General features: G+C 55.5%; 1 protein-coding gene across 2 annotated transcripts in view; it reads left to right on the forward strand.

Annotated features, from left to right (window-relative positions):
- AGAP3 (ArfGAP with GTPase domain, ankyrin repeat and PH domain 3) overlaps positions 1–17228 on the forward strand; it is a 106732-nt gene that overhangs the window by 63190 nt on the left and 26314 nt on the right. For both annotated transcript variants that reach the window (XM_041402381.1, XM_041402382.1), the window contains exons 10-11: positions 2195–2299; positions 7993–8158. In XM_041402381.1, the coding sequence (XP_041258315.1) occupies positions 2195–2299; positions 7993–8158 (271 nt within the window). The remainder of the gene's footprint in view (positions 1–2194; positions 2300–7992; positions 8159–17228) is intronic.

Genomic DNA, 17228 nt, shown 5'->3' on the forward strand with positions numbered 1-17228 from the left:
GTCCTGCCACCTGCCCCTGAGCAGGACTGTGCCTGCTGTCCTCAGCAGCTCGCTTTGCCCAGTGACAGGAGGCAGCTGGGGTTAAGGACCAGTCACTGCACTGATTTACACCATGTAATTGCAACATTACCCTTAGGTTTTCTGGCTTTGTGTTTTCTTGGAGTTCATTTGAGCAAGACATTGAGGAACTGGTCTGAATCAGATGCAGGTTGGCTGGACCTCTGTAAGTCCTCTTGGATACAGCTTTGCCACTTATAGCCACGCTTGTTCTCAGACATGGATATGTTTTGAGATCTTGCACTTGACTAGTTCTCATGGCATTCATTGCTGGCTCTCTGGGTTTTGTACCACTGGTGCTGAAGAGGGTTGTTGCTTAGTTAAAAACCTGACAGAAAGCAAAACCACTTGTCAGCACAGTCACTCCTGCCATCAGACAGTGTGTTTTACCCAAGGGAGAACCAGGCTCCTCTTAATGTCCTGTTTGCATGAGCTGGCATTGGCTCCTCTCTCTCCTCTCCTCTCCTCTCCTCTCCTCTCCTCTCCTCTCCTCTCCTCTCCTCTCCTCTCCTCTCCTCTCCTCTCCTCTCCTCTCCTCTCCTCTCCTCTCCGCCCATCAGTCTTTGCCATAGCTTTTCCATGGATTTGCTTGGTGTGAGCCTCCAGCTGTGATTCCAGGGGCTGTTGCTTGTCCCCTGGCAGACCTTGGCAGAGCAGGAGCTGTCAGCCAGCTGCCACATTCCGTGCCATGTTCTCATCAGCACCTTCTGACTCTACCGAGCGAGTTCTTCAGCTCATGTCCTCTGAGCTCTTGAGGCCAGGTCTCAGATCCTGACAAGGGATCTGATCCACACACAGCTTTGCCTTAGCCACTCTGCTTTGCTGTTCCATCCCTGCATGTGTGGAGGGCAGTTCCTTTTCCCACTGCTGGCTGCCCGAGCAGCGAGCTGCAGTGCTCGTGGGGACTCCTGCCCGTTGTGCACCATTTATTGCTGATTTCACGGTCACGTCTGGCAGTGTTGTCCCCCCACCACTTTGTGCTGGGCCTGTGCACCGTGCAGGCACAGCAGCTCAGTCTCCAGGCACTGGGATGGGGCCCCCAAATATGCCAAGGCTGGCAGGGCTGACACTTTCTGCCCAGGGTTTTGAGGAGGGGCTGGCCCGGGGCCCAGATTTTTGCCAAGTTAGGAACAGGCAGTCTGGGTGTCTGTCCAGACAGCACTTTCAGAGGGGCCAGGCCTGACAGTTGGTAGAGCCAGCTTTTTCCCAGACTTTGTTACTCATTCCTACTTTTGTCCCCCCATGCTGTGCTTCGCTCCCTGCTGACAGAGTGCTTGATGTGCTCTCTCTGCTCCAGAGCCCTTGCACCTGGTGTCTTGCCCCAGCTTCCTTCTCCCTCTCCACCTTTGTCCTCACCTGATACATAACAGATTGCTGCTGGAGGTAGATTCTTGGGGAGGCAAAAATGAATGGGGAGAGGATGAGGATCGTGCTGTGAGCTTTGGTTCAGATCAATGGAGTTAGGTCTGGGTTACCTGAGTGCAATCATTTCCTGGCCCTGGGAGTGTGGTGCCAGCAACAGCAGGGTGGGTCTCAGGTAAAATCCTGATGAGAAAAGGGGATGACTCTAACTCTCAGCTGCCCAGGACCTGCACTCCCTCCTGAGATGTGTCCATCCCTACTCTGACAGCTCTCAGAATCACAAGCTGGTGAGAGAATGTGCATCCCTTGGGAGACCTGTATTTGGAGTTTTATTTCTCAGTCGGCCCCTGCCTGTCCCCAGTTTTCCCTGCCTTGACCATCCCTCTGCACTTTGGGTGGTGGGAGAAGGTCTGGGAGCAATCTGTGTCTGTGGTGGTGAGGTTGGTTCCTGCCCTGTGTGGGCACTGCCTGTCAGCTTGGGAAGAGTGAGTGGTTTGGGACACCAGAGGATGTGATGGGTCCCTCAGAGGACCTGAACATTGGCGTTGACACGTGGAGACCCTTATTCCTGAAAGGGAGGGGGCTGTCTGTGGCACTGAGGGGTTGGTAAGGAAGGAGTGCAGCCCAGAGAATGTGGGAAAGCAGCCTAGAAGATGTTTTCTTGAGTCTGCTCATCGTTTCTTCTCAAAGACCAATGTCCAAGGGGCAGTGTTGGAGTGGAGCATGAGGTGCCTGGATCAAACACCATCTGAGACTTGTGACTCTTCTCTTTTAGGGCATTCTCCTCAAACGCAGTGGCAAGTCCCTCAATAAGGAGTGGAAGAAGAAGTACGTGACGCTGTGTGACAATGGGGTCCTCACCTACCACCCCAGCCTGCACGTGAGTACTGGGCTGAGTGGAGGAGCAGGGTGGGACAGGGCAGTGTCCTTCGTGCTGTGGCTGCTGCTGCAGGTGCTCTTGCAGCAGCCATCGTGGCATGAGGGCTGGGGAAGAGTTTGGTAGCAGATGGAAGTTCTGGGCTCTGCCCTGGGCAGGGGTTCAGTGTTGGCCACCTCCCAGGCAGCATTTACCAGGGTTTGGAGGAGACTCTGTCCTGCAGGCCGCTTGTTCAGTGCTAGGCTGGTGGAAGCAAGCTCTGTGCAGGATTGCGCTGGGAAGCTGCAGTTCTCTCCTGTTTGCCTGCTCCGTCCATTAAAGCGGGATGAGGAGCAGGCAGAGAACTCCTTGCAGCTTATCTGATGGTGCCATTTGGGTGTGCAATGATTTTCCTGGCTGCTAGGTGTTGGGTAATGGAGACGAGGTGCCTGTGCCGAGCCGCGCTGCCCTCGGTGCCGTCTGAGCCTTCCCGCTCGGCTCAGGCGCGCAGCTGCCGCCCCATCCATCTCTGTCGCCTCCCCACTGTGGGGCTAATGGCTTCTTCCCTCTTCCCTCTCCAGCACAGTTTGCTGCTGTGGCAGCAGCCACGGACAGACACACCTGTGACACGGGCCCAGCACCTCTGCCAAGGACGTGCTGCCACAGGACAGACAGACGGGCAGTGGCTGGGGGGCACACGGTGGTCTAGGGGATTGCAAGGAGAAGAACAAGGTGCTGCAGCTCTTGTGAATGTTCCAGGCCCTCGCTGTGTCCCTGATCTCTTCAGATGTGGGGTATTGGAGTGTCCTGAGCCTCAGAGTCTTTTTCCTCATTGCTAACCCTGCACTGTCACTCCAGGGTTTACCATGCTCAGTTATCCAGCTCCAGAGCCCCTAGACCCTGATGTCCTTGAACTGGAGACCCAACCCTTGCATTTCCTTTCTCTCATTTTTTGGAGCTTTTTCTTAGAGTTCTCAATCCCCATACTGTAGTCTGCAGTTCTCTAACTTTGTAACCCCAGTTTTTGGTCTTCAGATCACCAAACCAGGAGGGAGCAGCTGCTGCTGCCATCTCTGCATGTGTGCTCACCTGTGCACCTGTGTGTATGGGCTTATCACATTTCTACCATGGAAATTACCATGCTATTACCATCAGCTGTGGAGGGAGAGCAATTTCTGGGCTGTTGTTTAGCTCCTCTCAGATGCTGCTGCTGCTGCCACACACCAGGTTTCTCTCCTTTTCTCACCATTCCTTCCTCAGGGGGGTGATCGAGATTGATGCCACTTGCTTTCCATCCTGCACTTCAGTGTTTCATTTCATTACTGCGTTGCCCTGGGAAAAAATCTGGTTTGCTTCCAGCTGGTGCCACTGGTGATCCACAGCCCGTTGCTGAGGGTGATGCCAGCTGGGCCTGTCCTGCCCGGTTTCCACGAGGAGCTCTGAACCTTGCCCCTGAGATAGGAGGTGTATTGCTGCATGTGTTTACCTACAGCGAGGGTGGATTACCCGTGGGCACAGAGCATGGGCTGCCCAGCCTGTCTGCCACAAGGCTGGGGTTCTGTGTGCTGCCCTGTGCATCGCCTGCCTAGGAGCTGGGGACGGACCCTGGCGCCCACCATTGTGTCCCACTGCCTCCTGCAGTTCTGGCACGTGATGGTGGCATCCACAAAGCCTCTCTGCCTCTCTTTCCCTCTGGTACCTGGTCTACAACCTGCTTGGAAGGGGTAGATGCAGGAGGAAGAGGTAGTCCAGAGAAGGATGTGCCATTGTATCCTCTCCTCCCCATCCTCCAGAGTGAATCAGGGGTGCTGTGATGGATCTGTACCCTGTGGCCTGAGGCAAAGCTCCCGTGGCCTTTCCCTGGATGACACAAGCAGAGCACGTTAGGGATGGAGCAAACCTGTGCTCCTGAGGATGGGCACATGCTCTTCAATCACTTCAGTTTGGCAGCAGATCCCAGTGTGGCAGCTGGCTGGCACGGGGTGGGGCAGCTGTGGGCCAGAACTAACCACAGAGTGCCAGCCAAGGGGACGTGCAGCATCCAGTTCTTGCCATGGGATGGGAAGTCCCAGCTTCTTTCCCTGCCTGTGCTGCTGTGTGTCTGTGGATGGTGGAATTCTGGGTGCAGCAAAGGGGTCCCTGAGAGCAGACAGCCTTGCAGGATGGAGCCTTGGCCATCAGGATGTTCAATGCCCCAGAGCATTTTTGTGCTCTTCTTGTGTTCCCAGTGGCTGTTCCTTGGCATGAGTCAGGGCAGTTCCTGGCTTGTCTTCTCTTCCATCTCTGTTACATTCTCTCCCTGTCGCTCTTGGGGTGGGTGTCAGGACCTCAGAGATCAACAGCCCTAAGTTATTTCTCTGCCAGTGCACATCTGGCCAGGTGTACCCATGCCCCATTGGGTGGAGGTCAGGGCCTGGCTCTGGCAGTGCTGATTTTACCAGCCAAAGCTTCCTGGTGGAGCTGTTAATCTGTTTTTGGGAGTTCATCACTCAGCCTATTTCTGGATCTGGATCATGGTACCTCCAGCCCAACTTGAAAGTGTCCTCAACAGGAGTCAGCTGTAAACTCTGGGTTTTCAGTCACAGGTTGGCAAAACACATGGTAGTGAGCTGGCCCTGGCCCTGGCCCTGGAATTGCTTTCCTGGTGGAAGCAAATCTGCCTTGAGCACCAACCTGGACTCACCAGCTTGGGAGCTGTGGGGCAGTGGTGGGTTCCTGCCCTGAGGTGCCACCTCTGCCTCTGCACTGGAGCAGTTGGTGGTTTCAGGGACAAGCAGGATGCCTGGAGATGGAGGCAGGAGTGCTGGGGGCCTGATCCCTGGATTCAGCAGGGCTTTCCTTGTTGCATTTATGTTCTACCTTTCTGTAAGTGTGCTCAGTGAAAGGAGAAGAACAAGTTGTGTGAAGAGCCTGGTGCGGTTTCCCATCACTTCCCCAAAGCCTTGGAGAGAATTCTGCTGCTGGGAAGGTGCGTGGCTGAGCCCAGGCTCGCCGGCCGCGCTGCACAGAGCCAGGGAAGCAGCTCCCATTTTGCAGCCAGTGGAGCCATTCACACAATCACCTTCTGTTAATTCTATCTGCAACATCAATTAAATTGTTTGTAGAAACTAATTGAATGTGGCTTAATCACACATCTTAATAGCTTTCCACGCTTTGAACTCGTTGTTAATTCCAGTAATAAAATGAAATGAGAGAACTGGCTGGGTAATTAGCGAGGAGGCTTGGGAAGAAATTGCTGTTTTATGGTAGGTAATAAAAGCCGAGCGGCAGTGACCGCTCGCTCCGGCAGGCAGCCGGCGACCGCGGCACTTGTGCTGAGTGAGGGAAAATCCTCCAGCCCCTCGGAGGGTCCTGCCCGGGGCTGCACCGGCTCTGCACCCAGCCGGGAGCAGCTCGGGCTGGCGGGGTCAGTCACGCAGGTACCGGACGGGCAGTGCCAAGGTCTGAGGCCAGGCTGCCCGGGCCGTGTCCGGGTGTGCTCTGGGGCAGGATGCCTGCAGGGCGTCAGTGGGAAGAGAGGAGCTCAGACCAGGAGTGAAGGCGCTGTGGGAGAGCATGATCCTAAGCTTCCTGGTGGAGCTGTTAATCTGTTTTTGGGAGTTCATCACTCAGCCTATTTCTAGATCTGGATCATGGTACCTCCAGCCCAACTTGAAAGTGTCCTCAACAGGAGTCAGCTGTAAACTCTGGGTTTTCAGTCACAGGTTGGCAAAACACATGATGGTGAGCTGGCCCTGGCCCTGGAATTGCTTTCCTGGTGGAAGCAAATCTGCCTTGAGCACCAACCTGGACTCACCAGCTTGGGAGCTGTGGGGCAGTGGTGGGTTCCTGCCCTGAGGTGCCACCTCTGCCTCTGCACTGGAGCAGTTGGTGGTTTCAGGGACAAGCAGGATGCCTGGAGATGGAGGCAGGAGTGCTGGGGGCCTGATCCCTGGATTCAGCAGGGCTTTCCTTGTTGCATTTATGTTCTACCTTTCTGTAAGTGTGCTCAGTGAAAGGAGAAGAACAAGTTGTGTGAAGAGCCTGGTGCGGTTTCCCATCACTTCCCCAAAGCCTTGGAGAGAATTCTGCTGCTGGGAAGGTGCGTGGCTGAGCCCAGGCTCGCCGGCCGCGCTGCACAGAGCCAGGGAAGCAGCTCCCATTTTGCAGCCAGTGGAGCCATTCACACAATCACCTTCTGTTAATTCTATCTGCAACATCAATTAAATTGTTTGTAGAAACTAATTGAATGTGGCTTAATCACACATCTTAATAGCTTTCCACGCTTTGAACTCGTTGTTAATTCCAGTAATAAAATGAAATGAGAGAACTGGCTGGGTAATTAGCGAGGAGGCTTGGGAAGAAATTGCTGTTTTATGGTAGGTAATAAAAGCCGAGCGGCAGTGACCGCTCGCTCCGGCAGGCAGCCGGCGACCGCGGCACTTGTGCTGAGTGAGGGAAAATCCTCCAGCCCCTCGGAGGGTCCTGCCCGGGGCTGCACCGGCTCTGCACCCAGCCGGGAGCAGCTCGGGCTGGCGGGGTCAGTCACGCAGGTACCGGACGGGCAGTGCCAAGGTCTGAGGCCAGGCTGCCCGGGCCGTGTCCGGGTGTGCTCTGGGACAGGATGCCTGCAGGGCGTCAGTGGGAAGAGAGGAGCTCAGACCAGGAGTGAAGGCGCTGTGGGAGAGCATGATCCTTGCAAATAGCTACCTGAGAGCACAGAGCGTGGCCTGTGCAGCCCCTGTCACCCGCTTTTGGGTCCAGGATGGGAGGAGTGTGCTCTTAAACTGAGCTTGTTCTTGTGTTTATCTTCTTGGATGTGGAAGCAGATGGCGACCGTCTCTGAGTTAATCTTTTTGGTGACCTCCTTGTGGAATAGTAAACCCAAGCCCCCTGCAGCAGCCGCAAGCTCTCCCTGGACAGCTGTGGCTTCTCTCCTGATGGCAGCAGAGGAGCCCAGGGATGGTGTCCCCAGCTCCCTGTTCTTCCCAGAGCAACATCTCCAGTGTTGGTCCCTGCTCCCTTGGGATCTGACCAAGACTTTCCCCCTGTAACATTGGTATGGTCTTCCCCATCTGAGGGCACAAGCCCAAGGAGGAGCTAGCCTCATCAGAGAAGGCTGGGGAAGAGCCACGGTGCCCCAGGGGCAGGGAGGGTGAGAGGCACAGGAAGGGATACAATGCTCAGGAGAGATTGGGAGTCTGCACCCTCATTCTGACTGAAAGCTGAGATGCTCTGGGAAGACAGGGCAGAGTGATAGTTACAGACTGCACATGGGCTTTTGGTTGTATAATGAATTGTCTGCCAGAAGAAATGGTGGAAGCACCAAGTTTTGAGTAACAGGAAGCTCTGCAGATGAATGAGCAAGGGAGTTACCTGAGTTCTGTTGTTTTGGGTTTCTCTTAGCCCAGCTGTGACCTGAGAGGGAATTTTTAGGTATCCTATTGCTTATGCTGTACACATATCATATCAATCATATCGTGTCATATCATATATCATCATCTCATGTCATATGCTGTTGCAGGTGAGTGCTGAGATTAAGCTGGGGTGACAGGGAGGAGGAGGCGCTGGCCACCTGTGTGCCCTTTGGCTCCGTCTGGTCTCCGATCCCCAGCCATGCTGTCCCAAATGGGCTCGTCCTGGCACCCAGCAGGGCCTAGTGCTGATGGTGGGATGGGGGAGCTGCGCGTGTGTGGCTGGGGCAGGGCTGATCCTCCACCCTTGTGCCTCTGCTGCAGGACTACATGCAGAACGTGCACGGCAAGGAGATCGACCTGCTGCGCACCACGGTGAAGGTGCCGGGCAAGCGGCTCCCCAGGGCCACGGCGGCAGCGCCCGGCGCCAGCCCCAAGGCCAACGGGCTGGCCAAGGAGAGGAGCAGCTCGCAGCTGGCAGGAGGCACAGGTAGGAGCTGGTGTGGGTGGCACAGGGGCAGCAGCTGTCCCTCCACAGTGCCCCACAGTCCCTGGCTTTGCTGAGCTGATAACAGAACCCCTTCTGCAGTGTCTTGCTTTCACCGCCCTTGGGGGAGTCCCTTTGGTGGTGCAGGTCCCAGGTAAGCTCCTTGGTAATCCTTTTAGGATTTTACAGGTAAGAGGTAATCCTTTTAGGATTTTGTGGTGGTTGCTGTCCGGGACAGAAGAACGTCAGAGGGTTTAACTGGCAGTGTGAACCCCTGAGGAATTTCCTCACCCTGAGGAGAGTGTTGAGGCTGGTGAGCTGCTGCACGTGGTGGAAGCTGCTGCTCCCTAAACTAAAGGAAATCCCAAGGCTCTTGGTTCCTGACAAGTTGTGTTCTGTTTCTTTCTGGTTTTGGGACCCCCTTTCCTCCTTACCTTTCCTCCTTACCTTTCCCTGGAGAAATGGTGAAGATCTGGTTTGGGACCATCACTCTGTGTGCACACTGAAGAGTTGCCCCAGAGTGTGGTGAGGTGAGACTGGGGGGCTGGCCTCTCACAGAGTTCCTGTCACACTCCTGCTCTCACAGAGTTCCTGCCATGCTCCTCTCACTGCTGCTGCCCCGGGAGGCTCTCACCCTGCCAGGGGGAACTGTTGAACCTGGGGCTGTCCTGCCCACATTTCCCAGAGCCTTTACTGCATCCTTGGGGCTGGTGTCCTTGGCCAGGGTGGGCACTTCCCACCTGCCTTTTTCCCAGCTAGCTGTTGGCACAGTCTGGTGCACAGGTTATGGAAAAGGCTCTGTTGGGGATGCTGAGGGTGCTGCTGCTGATCACAGAAATTCTTCCAAATCCAGTACTCAGAATGAGCTTGGGTGACACATCCCCATCTGGTTCACTCCTGCTCTGTGCCCCAGCTCTGCCCCGTGGTCAGGTGCTGTGAGCACAGTGCTTCAGAGTCCTGGGGCTGACGGGAGGTGGGATGCTGCTGTAGTGAGTATCAGGAGCTGCTGGAGTCCTTGGCATCACACACACAGAGACATGGACAGGGAATGGGGCACAGTAACATCACTGCTCACACGGTGCCAAGGAGGGCATCACGAGCCCTCCCAAACCCAAACTGCTGTTCTTCATGAGTTAGAAGTCATCTGTGGATAAACTGTCAGTTCTGGCCAGGGCTGTGCAGCTCTGCCTGTTCCTTGTCTTTGCTCTCCACTGTACACTGACAGTCTTTCACCACCTCCACCCACAGTCAGCATTCCCCAGCATAGGACAGTTCCTGATTCTGGACAGGGACACTTCTCTGCCTGCCTGTGAGAGGTGCTTTGTCTGAGCTCTGACTTAGCAGAGGTGTCAGAGCTGGGGGAAGGATTCATACCACAGAGGATCTTCTGCTGATGTCAAACCAGCTGCTCACCTAGCGCCGTATCCTGCTTCCAGCAGTTGTCTCAGTCCTGCTGGGCTCAGGAGCAGGTTGGGATGTACCTGGATTACTGGGATGTACCTGGATTACTGATCCCTGCTGCTGGAAAACCAGTGCCAAGGAGTGAGTACAGTGTGAGAGTGCCCCTGCAGTCTGGGCCACAGGGCTGGAGCAGGCACAGGGGAAGGGCTGGAGCTAGAGCAGTTACACAGGAGAGGAGATGCAGTGTCCTAGCAGGGGGGAAATGAATGTTGGAATAGTTTATCTGGAGAGCAGTTGGGCTGAGCTCTGCCTGAGCCTTTAGAATGAGACCAGTTTCCTGTTCAGGAGGTGTGCTTTAGTCCAGCTTGCAGGTGCTGCTGGCCGTGTGTGCAGGGCTGGGAGCTGTGGCACTCCCACATGGTCACTGCCATGTAGGCTCTGTGGCTTTGGGGTCCCCTGTCTGCCCCGGGCCCTCGAGCAGAGCAGTGCTCTGGGCTGCCTAGGGTGGGTGTCCACACAGGGCTCAGCACCAGGACAGCAGCTTTGCACACAGGTGTGAGTCCTGTCGTGGCTCAGGCTGTCTGCAGTGTCAGAAATGCTTTTTGTCTGGCACACAATCAGTAAAGGCTCTTCTGAGGCATTTTTTAATCTCTCCCTGATGCCCCCAAGCCCCATAGCAGTGGATGCAGTCACTGAGTGCACTGATGGGACACAGACTCTCTGAGGTGATGTGCTCTTATCCCTTTGCAATGCCCAGGGCTGGATTTAGGGTTGGTGGAGAATCTGCCTGCCTTCAAATTAGCAGTGACCTCACAGTTTTGCCACCTTTGGGACTGTGGATGAGACTGTTACTGGATCCACTGGGCATCTCTCACCTGACACATATTTTGGCAACTGGAGAAGAAGCACTTCAAAGTTTGCAGTTCTTTGTCAGTCACAAGTTAATCTTCAGAGGACACAGACTTTGGAGATGTGAGGGATTTGCTGTCTTGCCCTAGGAGTCTCAGGTGGCCAGTGGTTAGAGTTCAGAGCAAGTGTCTGGTTCATCTGTGACCTGAACTCTGCAAGGGTAAGTGACTGTCCACTGCAGTGTCCTTACCTGGGGTGAGGAAGGACCAAGAACATAGAGGGGAGAAGAAGAAAAAAATGAAGTCTCACCTTGCCCTGTATGTGGATACATGAAAATACATGAGTGCAGTGCTCTAGTGAGGATCCAGAATAACTCCAAAGCAGGTATAGACAGCTTCAAGCTAAATACAGTAGGAATGAGGAAGGGATTTGTGTTTGTGAAACCACTGGAGGCTCTGTGCCCCAGTATTTAAACCATTCAAGAAGGCAGCTTGACTGTAGTTAAGCTTGGTTTTATTTTGGGTTGGATGAGTTCTCATTGTCCAGAGGAGGCCATGGAGATGCTCCAAGGGCTGGAGCCCTCTCCTACAGAGAGGGCTGAGAGAGCTGGAGGCGTTAACCTGGAGAAGAGGAGGTTCCAGGGAAGACCTTAGAGCCCTTCCAGTGCCTGAAGCTGGAGAGGGAGCGTGGACAAGGAGTGACAGGACAAGGGGGAATGATGTTGTACTGAAGGAGGGGAGGTTCAGATTGGATATTAGGACGTTCTTCCATGTGGGGGTGGTGAGGTCCTGGCACTGGCTGGCCAGAGGGGCTGTGGCTGCCCCATCACTGGAAGTGTCCAGGGCCAGTTTGGACAGGTCTTGGAGCAGCCTGGTCTGGTGGAAGGTGTCCTGGCCAATGGCAGGGGATGGCACTGCAGTGGTTGGACTGGAGAGGGCAGGAAAGGGATGAGCAGATCTCCTGCCAGAGCTCACAGGTGCTGTGGCCTTCACGAGAGGTGTGCCACTGCTGGGTCAGGTGTCTCCTTCACATCCCTGCTGCTCCTCTTCCCACTGGAATGTCTCTTCTCTTGCCCCCTCCCTCACAGCCCCCCAGGTGCATCCTTGCTGTGGTTCCTCAGGCTCACCTAGCCTTGCCTGTGCTGCATCACATGTTCTGGCTCCAGGAACGAGGGCAGCTCATATCAAAGTGCAGCTGGGATGAAAAGGGAGGGAGGAGAGATGGTGGCACAAGAGACGGTGTCAGTCAGCACAAGAGCTTAGCCCCAGCCCAGCTGAGCCCTGTGAAGCCCTTGCTTCACAGAGGTTTGTAGGGAGCTGCTCCAAAGCGTAGGCGAAGGGGAGCTGGACAGGGAGGTGCTGGACTGTGGTCCATGGCACCTGCGGCAGTTGGTACGTGGCACGGAGCGCAGCCGTGCTCGGAGCACTGCAGCTGGCTCTGCAGCTCCCTGATGGCAGGGGCTGTCGAGAGCTGAGCACTAGGAAGCCTGCCTTGAGTGGAAGTGAAGAGAAGTGCAGGAAGAGGCTGCAGCAATGCTGAGATGGTTGTGGTTGCAGGCAGCAATTGGAGGTGTTGCCAGCAGCAGACAGAGATGGGACTGAAGGAAACAATGCGGGGGAGCCAGAGCAGTGGAGTGAAGGGAGCAGGCTAAAGGGGAAAGTTCTGCTCCACTCTGGGGTCTCACAGGGCATTCTCCAGCTTGCTGAGCACCATGAGTCTCCTGTGGGATGTGGTGCCAGAGAGCAGACATGTCCTCAGCACAGGGCAGGCTGGGCAGGACAGGCCAGTCAGACTCAGCACGGAGCTGTGAGCTCGAGCTCTGGAGGGTTTGGGTGGGGACTGCTGCTGGCCAGTTCCCTTCAGCCCGAGGAACAATCCGCATGGTCTGACACGTGTGTTGGGGCCGGTGCCAGTGTGAGTCCTCTTCCTTCTGCTTCTGCAGCATCACTCCTGCATCTCCAGGGAGAGCTTTTTCCAGGGTGTGTGGTGGTGGGAGGCACTGCTTGGGATGAAGGGCTTGGTTGATGTTCCTGTTTGCTCTGAGGTGACAAGGGTCCAGCTGTCCCTGGGCCGAGTTCGGTGTGCTGGCACCAACTCCTGGCTCCACAGCACAGCCGTCGGTGCAGAGCATGGCAGTGTGCCCATCCCTGTGCCTCCGTGCCCATCCCTGTGCCTCTGTGCCTGTCCCTGGGGCTCTGTGTCTGTTCCTGGGCCTCTGTGCCCATCCCTGGGGCTCTGTGCCCGTCACTGGGGCTCTGTGTCTGTTCCTGGGCCTCTGTGCCTGTCTCTCGAAGGGCTTGGTTGATGCTCCTGTTTGCTCTGAGGTCCAGCTCAGAGCAAACAGGAGGGTCCAGGGTCCAGCTGTCCCTGGGCCGAGTTTGGTGTGCTGGCACCAACTCCTGGCTCCACAGCACAGCCGTCGGTGCAGAGCATGGCAGTGTGCCCATCCCTGTGCCTCCGTGCCCATCCCTGTGCCTCTGTGCCCGTCCCTGTGCCTCTGTGCCCATCCCTGTGCCTCTGTGCCCGTCCCTGGGGCTCTGTGTCTGTTCCTGGGCCTCTGTGCCCATCCCTGGGGCTCTGTGCCCATCCCTGGGGCTCTGTGCCCATCCCTGGGGCTCTGTGCCCGTCACTGGGGCTCTGTGTCTGTTCCTGGGCCTCTGTGCCTGTCTCTAGCCCTCTGTGCCCGTCCCTGGCCCTCTGTACCCGTCCCTGGGGCTCTGTGCCATCCCTGTGCCTCTGTGCCTGTTCCTGGGGCTCTGTGCCATCCCTGGGTCTGTGTGCCGGGCACGCTGGTGGGAGGGAGCCCGTGCTGGCCTCATGACTGCAGACGTCGGGGTGGCAGGGCATGGTGCTGGGTCTCAGCAGCTCGGGATCCTCTCTGGCTCCTGCTGGCGCTCCGCTGCGGCCTCTGGCGCGGGTGCCGGGAGCGTTCGCAGGCCTGCGGGTGCGGTGCCGGTGCCGGTGCCGGGGAGCACCGCGCTGGCAGGGCCCCCCCGCCAGGCCCGTGCCCCCCGATGCTCTTCCTCTGCAGAGTGAGGGATTGGCTCCCCCAGGCCGGGGTTGCTGAGCCTGCTGTGATCATGTCACGTCGGGCTCCGTCGATGTTAACATCTCATTATCTTTGTTACTGTAATTACATTATCCGCTGCTTTATGCAGAATTATTCTCCGAGGACTAATTGATGGATCCATGTTTAATTCATTAATCATTAGCATCAAATTCGACAATTACAGTGCACACTGATTGTGGAATTTCAAATGTAATGAGGGAAGAATTAACAAAGAAAAGGGAAAACCTGTTTCCCTGGCACACCGCTGCTCGCCGTGGGGGACAATGACATTGAGGGAAGAAGAGCAGTGAGAGCAGGGTGGTGCAGGTCATGGCAGACAGGAGGCTGGTGGATCATCTCCTGCCTTTCTCCTGGTTGTGGATGCACGACAGATTCTTCAGGTCAGAGCAGGGTCATTAATCTCCTACAAAATAAAGGAAATGGGGACTCGGGAGGGAAAGCTCAGCTCTGACTTCTGAAACAAAGTTGGTTTTGCTTCCCCCCCACCAGCCTCACCCTGCCCTGACGTGTGTCCAGGAGCATCCCAAGTTACAGCTGTGCCCCACACCTGGCAGGGAGGCCTGGGTGGACTCTGCTGTCCCTGGGACTGGCCGCAGTCCCACGGCTGCTCTGTTCCGTGCACACAGTGGCTCCGCGGCCGCCGCCTGTGTTCGGTGTGTTCTGTGCTCTGCTCCGAGGCAGGAGCCTCTCCACTGGGCTCTTTGTTGTGCTCCCTGGGAGCTGGGCAGCAGAGGGAAAGCCAGAGCAGGGCCCCCAGTGCCTCCCCCCAGCCTGAGGGGCTGCTTGGGCTGGAGGCAGTGCCCATGCACAGCTGGTTCTGTGCCAGCTGTGGGGACACACCCTCCCTCCCTCCAGCTGTGATTTCTGCTTGCTCACTTGCCTTTCTGTAGAGTCTGACTGTAAAAGTCCAGTGTTAGTCACTGTGTTCAGCCAAGGGCCAGGGCAGGGGCTGGGAGTGGATGATCTTTGAGGCCACTTCTGACCCAAACCAGACTGGGATTCTGTAACTCATGGGGATGCTAAGCTGAAAGGAAGAGGGTGAGGGTCTGTCTATTCCTCAGTGTGGGACTTCTGCCCTTCCCAATAATATGTTAAAGGGTTGTTTGTAGTCTGAAGATGAAGCTGAGATGAGAGATTTACTAAAATTTATCTGTAATTAATATTTTGCATCATGAATCATGTATAAAATACTGCAAATTCATATGTATATTATAAATATTATACATTCACCATTACAGTCATACAGTAACCTCTTACTAATGTTTATCTGCATGTCTGAAGGTGGAGGATGAATCCAAATGTGAGGCTTGAGCTGCTGGTTTAAAGTTTTGCATTGAGTAGAAGCTAGAAGTTGTCAGGACTTCGTGGGAAGAGGAGGAGCGTGGCTGCAGGCAGGTGGGATGACACGAGGCAGGACAGGACCAGCAATCCTTGGTGCCTAGTTCTAGTGCTGGACAGAAGGCTGGAGGGCTGAGATCCTGCTGGGTCAGAATGGCTCCTGCTCTTGGAACAGGCAGCTCCAGAGCTGTGTGGGCAGGGAGAGGTCCATGGAGGGGATCAGAGCACCAAGGGAGCTGCTGGTGCTTCCCCCCTGCACACCCCAGCTCCACCTGCCCTCCCCAGTGGGAAAGCAGACACTGATTTTCTCCGACCCAACAGTGTAATCACTAACCCTAATTAGAGATAATTACTGGGAGTTGATATACTTATTCCTTACCAGATCACTAAGGAGCTGTGCAGTGCAGGGCTGAGCAGGGAAAAGGCCTTGGAGAAAGGGAGGAGGAAAGGAGCAGGGAGGGAGAAGCACAAGGCAGCAGAGTGCCCTGGTGATCACAGCCCTGCCCAGGGCTGGCCAAGGTGTCCAGGGCAGCCAGGTGGGCACAGGGCAGCCAGGGAGGCACGGGCACCCAGGTGGGCATGGGGCAGATAGCCAGGCCTGGGGGCTGCAGCTGTAGCTCTCAGCATCCTCAATTCTGGAACATCTGGCTCAGGTTCCTTGCATGGGGCACCTGGAAAAGCTACAGGGGCGTAATTAGTGGCCACCTGTGAAAACCTGAGTGTGAATAACTTGCCTGGTGCTGCCAGGGAGGGCTGGGCTGGAGGGGTGGCCAGTGTTCTCCAAGGTGGACTGGGAGCCTTCTCCAGCAAACCAAACTTTCTCATCCATACAACCCAGGCTTGTGCTGCAGGAGGGAGAGGGGCAGGGAGTGACTTGTTACGGGCCAGAGTCCTGCTCTTTGGTGTCACACAGCCCAGCTCATCCCTGGCTCGTGGCAGCGGCTCCAGGGTGAGTCTGCCTGGACCTGCCTCTGCCATCAGCACACAGGGCCTTTGCTGGGTCTGCACTGTGCTGCTGGACAGGGAGCTGTCCCAGAGCAGCCCAGGCGAGGGGCAGAGCCATCCTGTTCTCCAAACAGCAGGGCTTGCTCCATCCCCTGGAGTATGTGCACCCCAGGAGGTTGTGCTGCTGCACACCAAGCAGCCTCTGTGGACAAAGCAGGCAGGGGTGGATAAAGCCTTGTATGAGTGAATGGCTGTAGAAACAGGAGTTATGCAGCAAAATACAGCAATTCGAGCATCCCTAGGTGGCCCTTCCCCAGTTGCACTTGGGAGCTGGGGCAGGGGCTGTTCTCCATCAGTCACTGCAGTGCTGGTCCAGCTCCACAAGCTCCACACTCCTCAGCAAGCCCAGAAAGTTCTGGCTGTGCTTCCTTCCCTCCTGCAGTTCTGTCTAAGAGCCAGGTTCCTGCTCCATCTACACACAGACAGGGATCCATGTCGGTGCTGCCTGTCCATCTCCCACTGCCACCACAGGGATCTCAGGGATCTGTTCTGGGTTGTGTTTCAAGCAGCATTACTTGCAGATTTCCTGCAGGGACCGTAAGGACACCTCTCTTCACAGTCACAGACCAGGAGAGTGATCTGGAACACAGACTCTGCTTCCTTCATCTGCTTCTGCTGCTCATTCCCAGCACCTTGGTTCTCTGAGATAATTCTTTGTAACGTGCTGGAGAGTCACTGAGGGGCCTTATGAAGTTGCACTAAAGCTTCCATGGACTTTCTGAATGCTGGTTCCAAAGAGCAGAGCAGCTCCCAAGGAGAACACCGCTGCTACCCCACTTCAGCCAGTCACCAAACTAAATTCAGTAGTGCCTTACGTAAAGGTGACTTGGCTGTATTGTGGTGGTGTTCAGGCACAGTAACATTCAGATCAGAAATAGAGTGTTGAACACATGCACACAAAAATGTGTCTGAGCCAATTTCACCAAGCTGGAAGCAATTACGTGCCAGATCTTTTGGGAGAAGGAATTTAAACGGGAAAAAAAAAGTGAAGCATAATTAGGAGTTTTTAAAGAATATTTTACTGGATACCAGAACGTTAAAAGGAAGGTTGTACTGCTTAAAAATATGTCAGTCTTGGTAGAGAGGAGATGCAAACTGTTTGTTCTCTGTCTCGATAGTGAGAAGGGGCAGGAGCAGGCGGGAGGGGCTGGCTGCATGGTGCTGCTGTGGTTGTGCATCTGTATCTGTGTGTCTCTGAAAAGTGATAAAACTAACAGCAGCATGCTAAAGTAATGGGTCAGTGCTGAGCAGGGGCTGTGGCTCTGGAGGCTGTGGCTCTGGAGGCTGTGGCTCTGTGGCACAGCCAGCTGGAGGAGGCTCCCGTGCCAGCGCTCCAATGCCCGCCAGCACTGATTAATTGTGAGCAGCCCTCGAAGTGACCCTCCTGGCTTTATGGGAAGTGCTCCAGCT

The sequence above is a fragment of the Onychostruthus taczanowskii genome, unplaced genomic scaffold, assembly GCF_017590055.1.
Source record: "Onychostruthus taczanowskii isolate IOZ18803 unplaced genomic scaffold, ASM1759005v1 scaffold198, whole genome shotgun sequence".
In the NCBI taxonomy this organism is placed as follows: Eukaryota; Metazoa; Chordata; class Aves; order Passeriformes; family Passeridae; genus Onychostruthus; species Onychostruthus taczanowskii.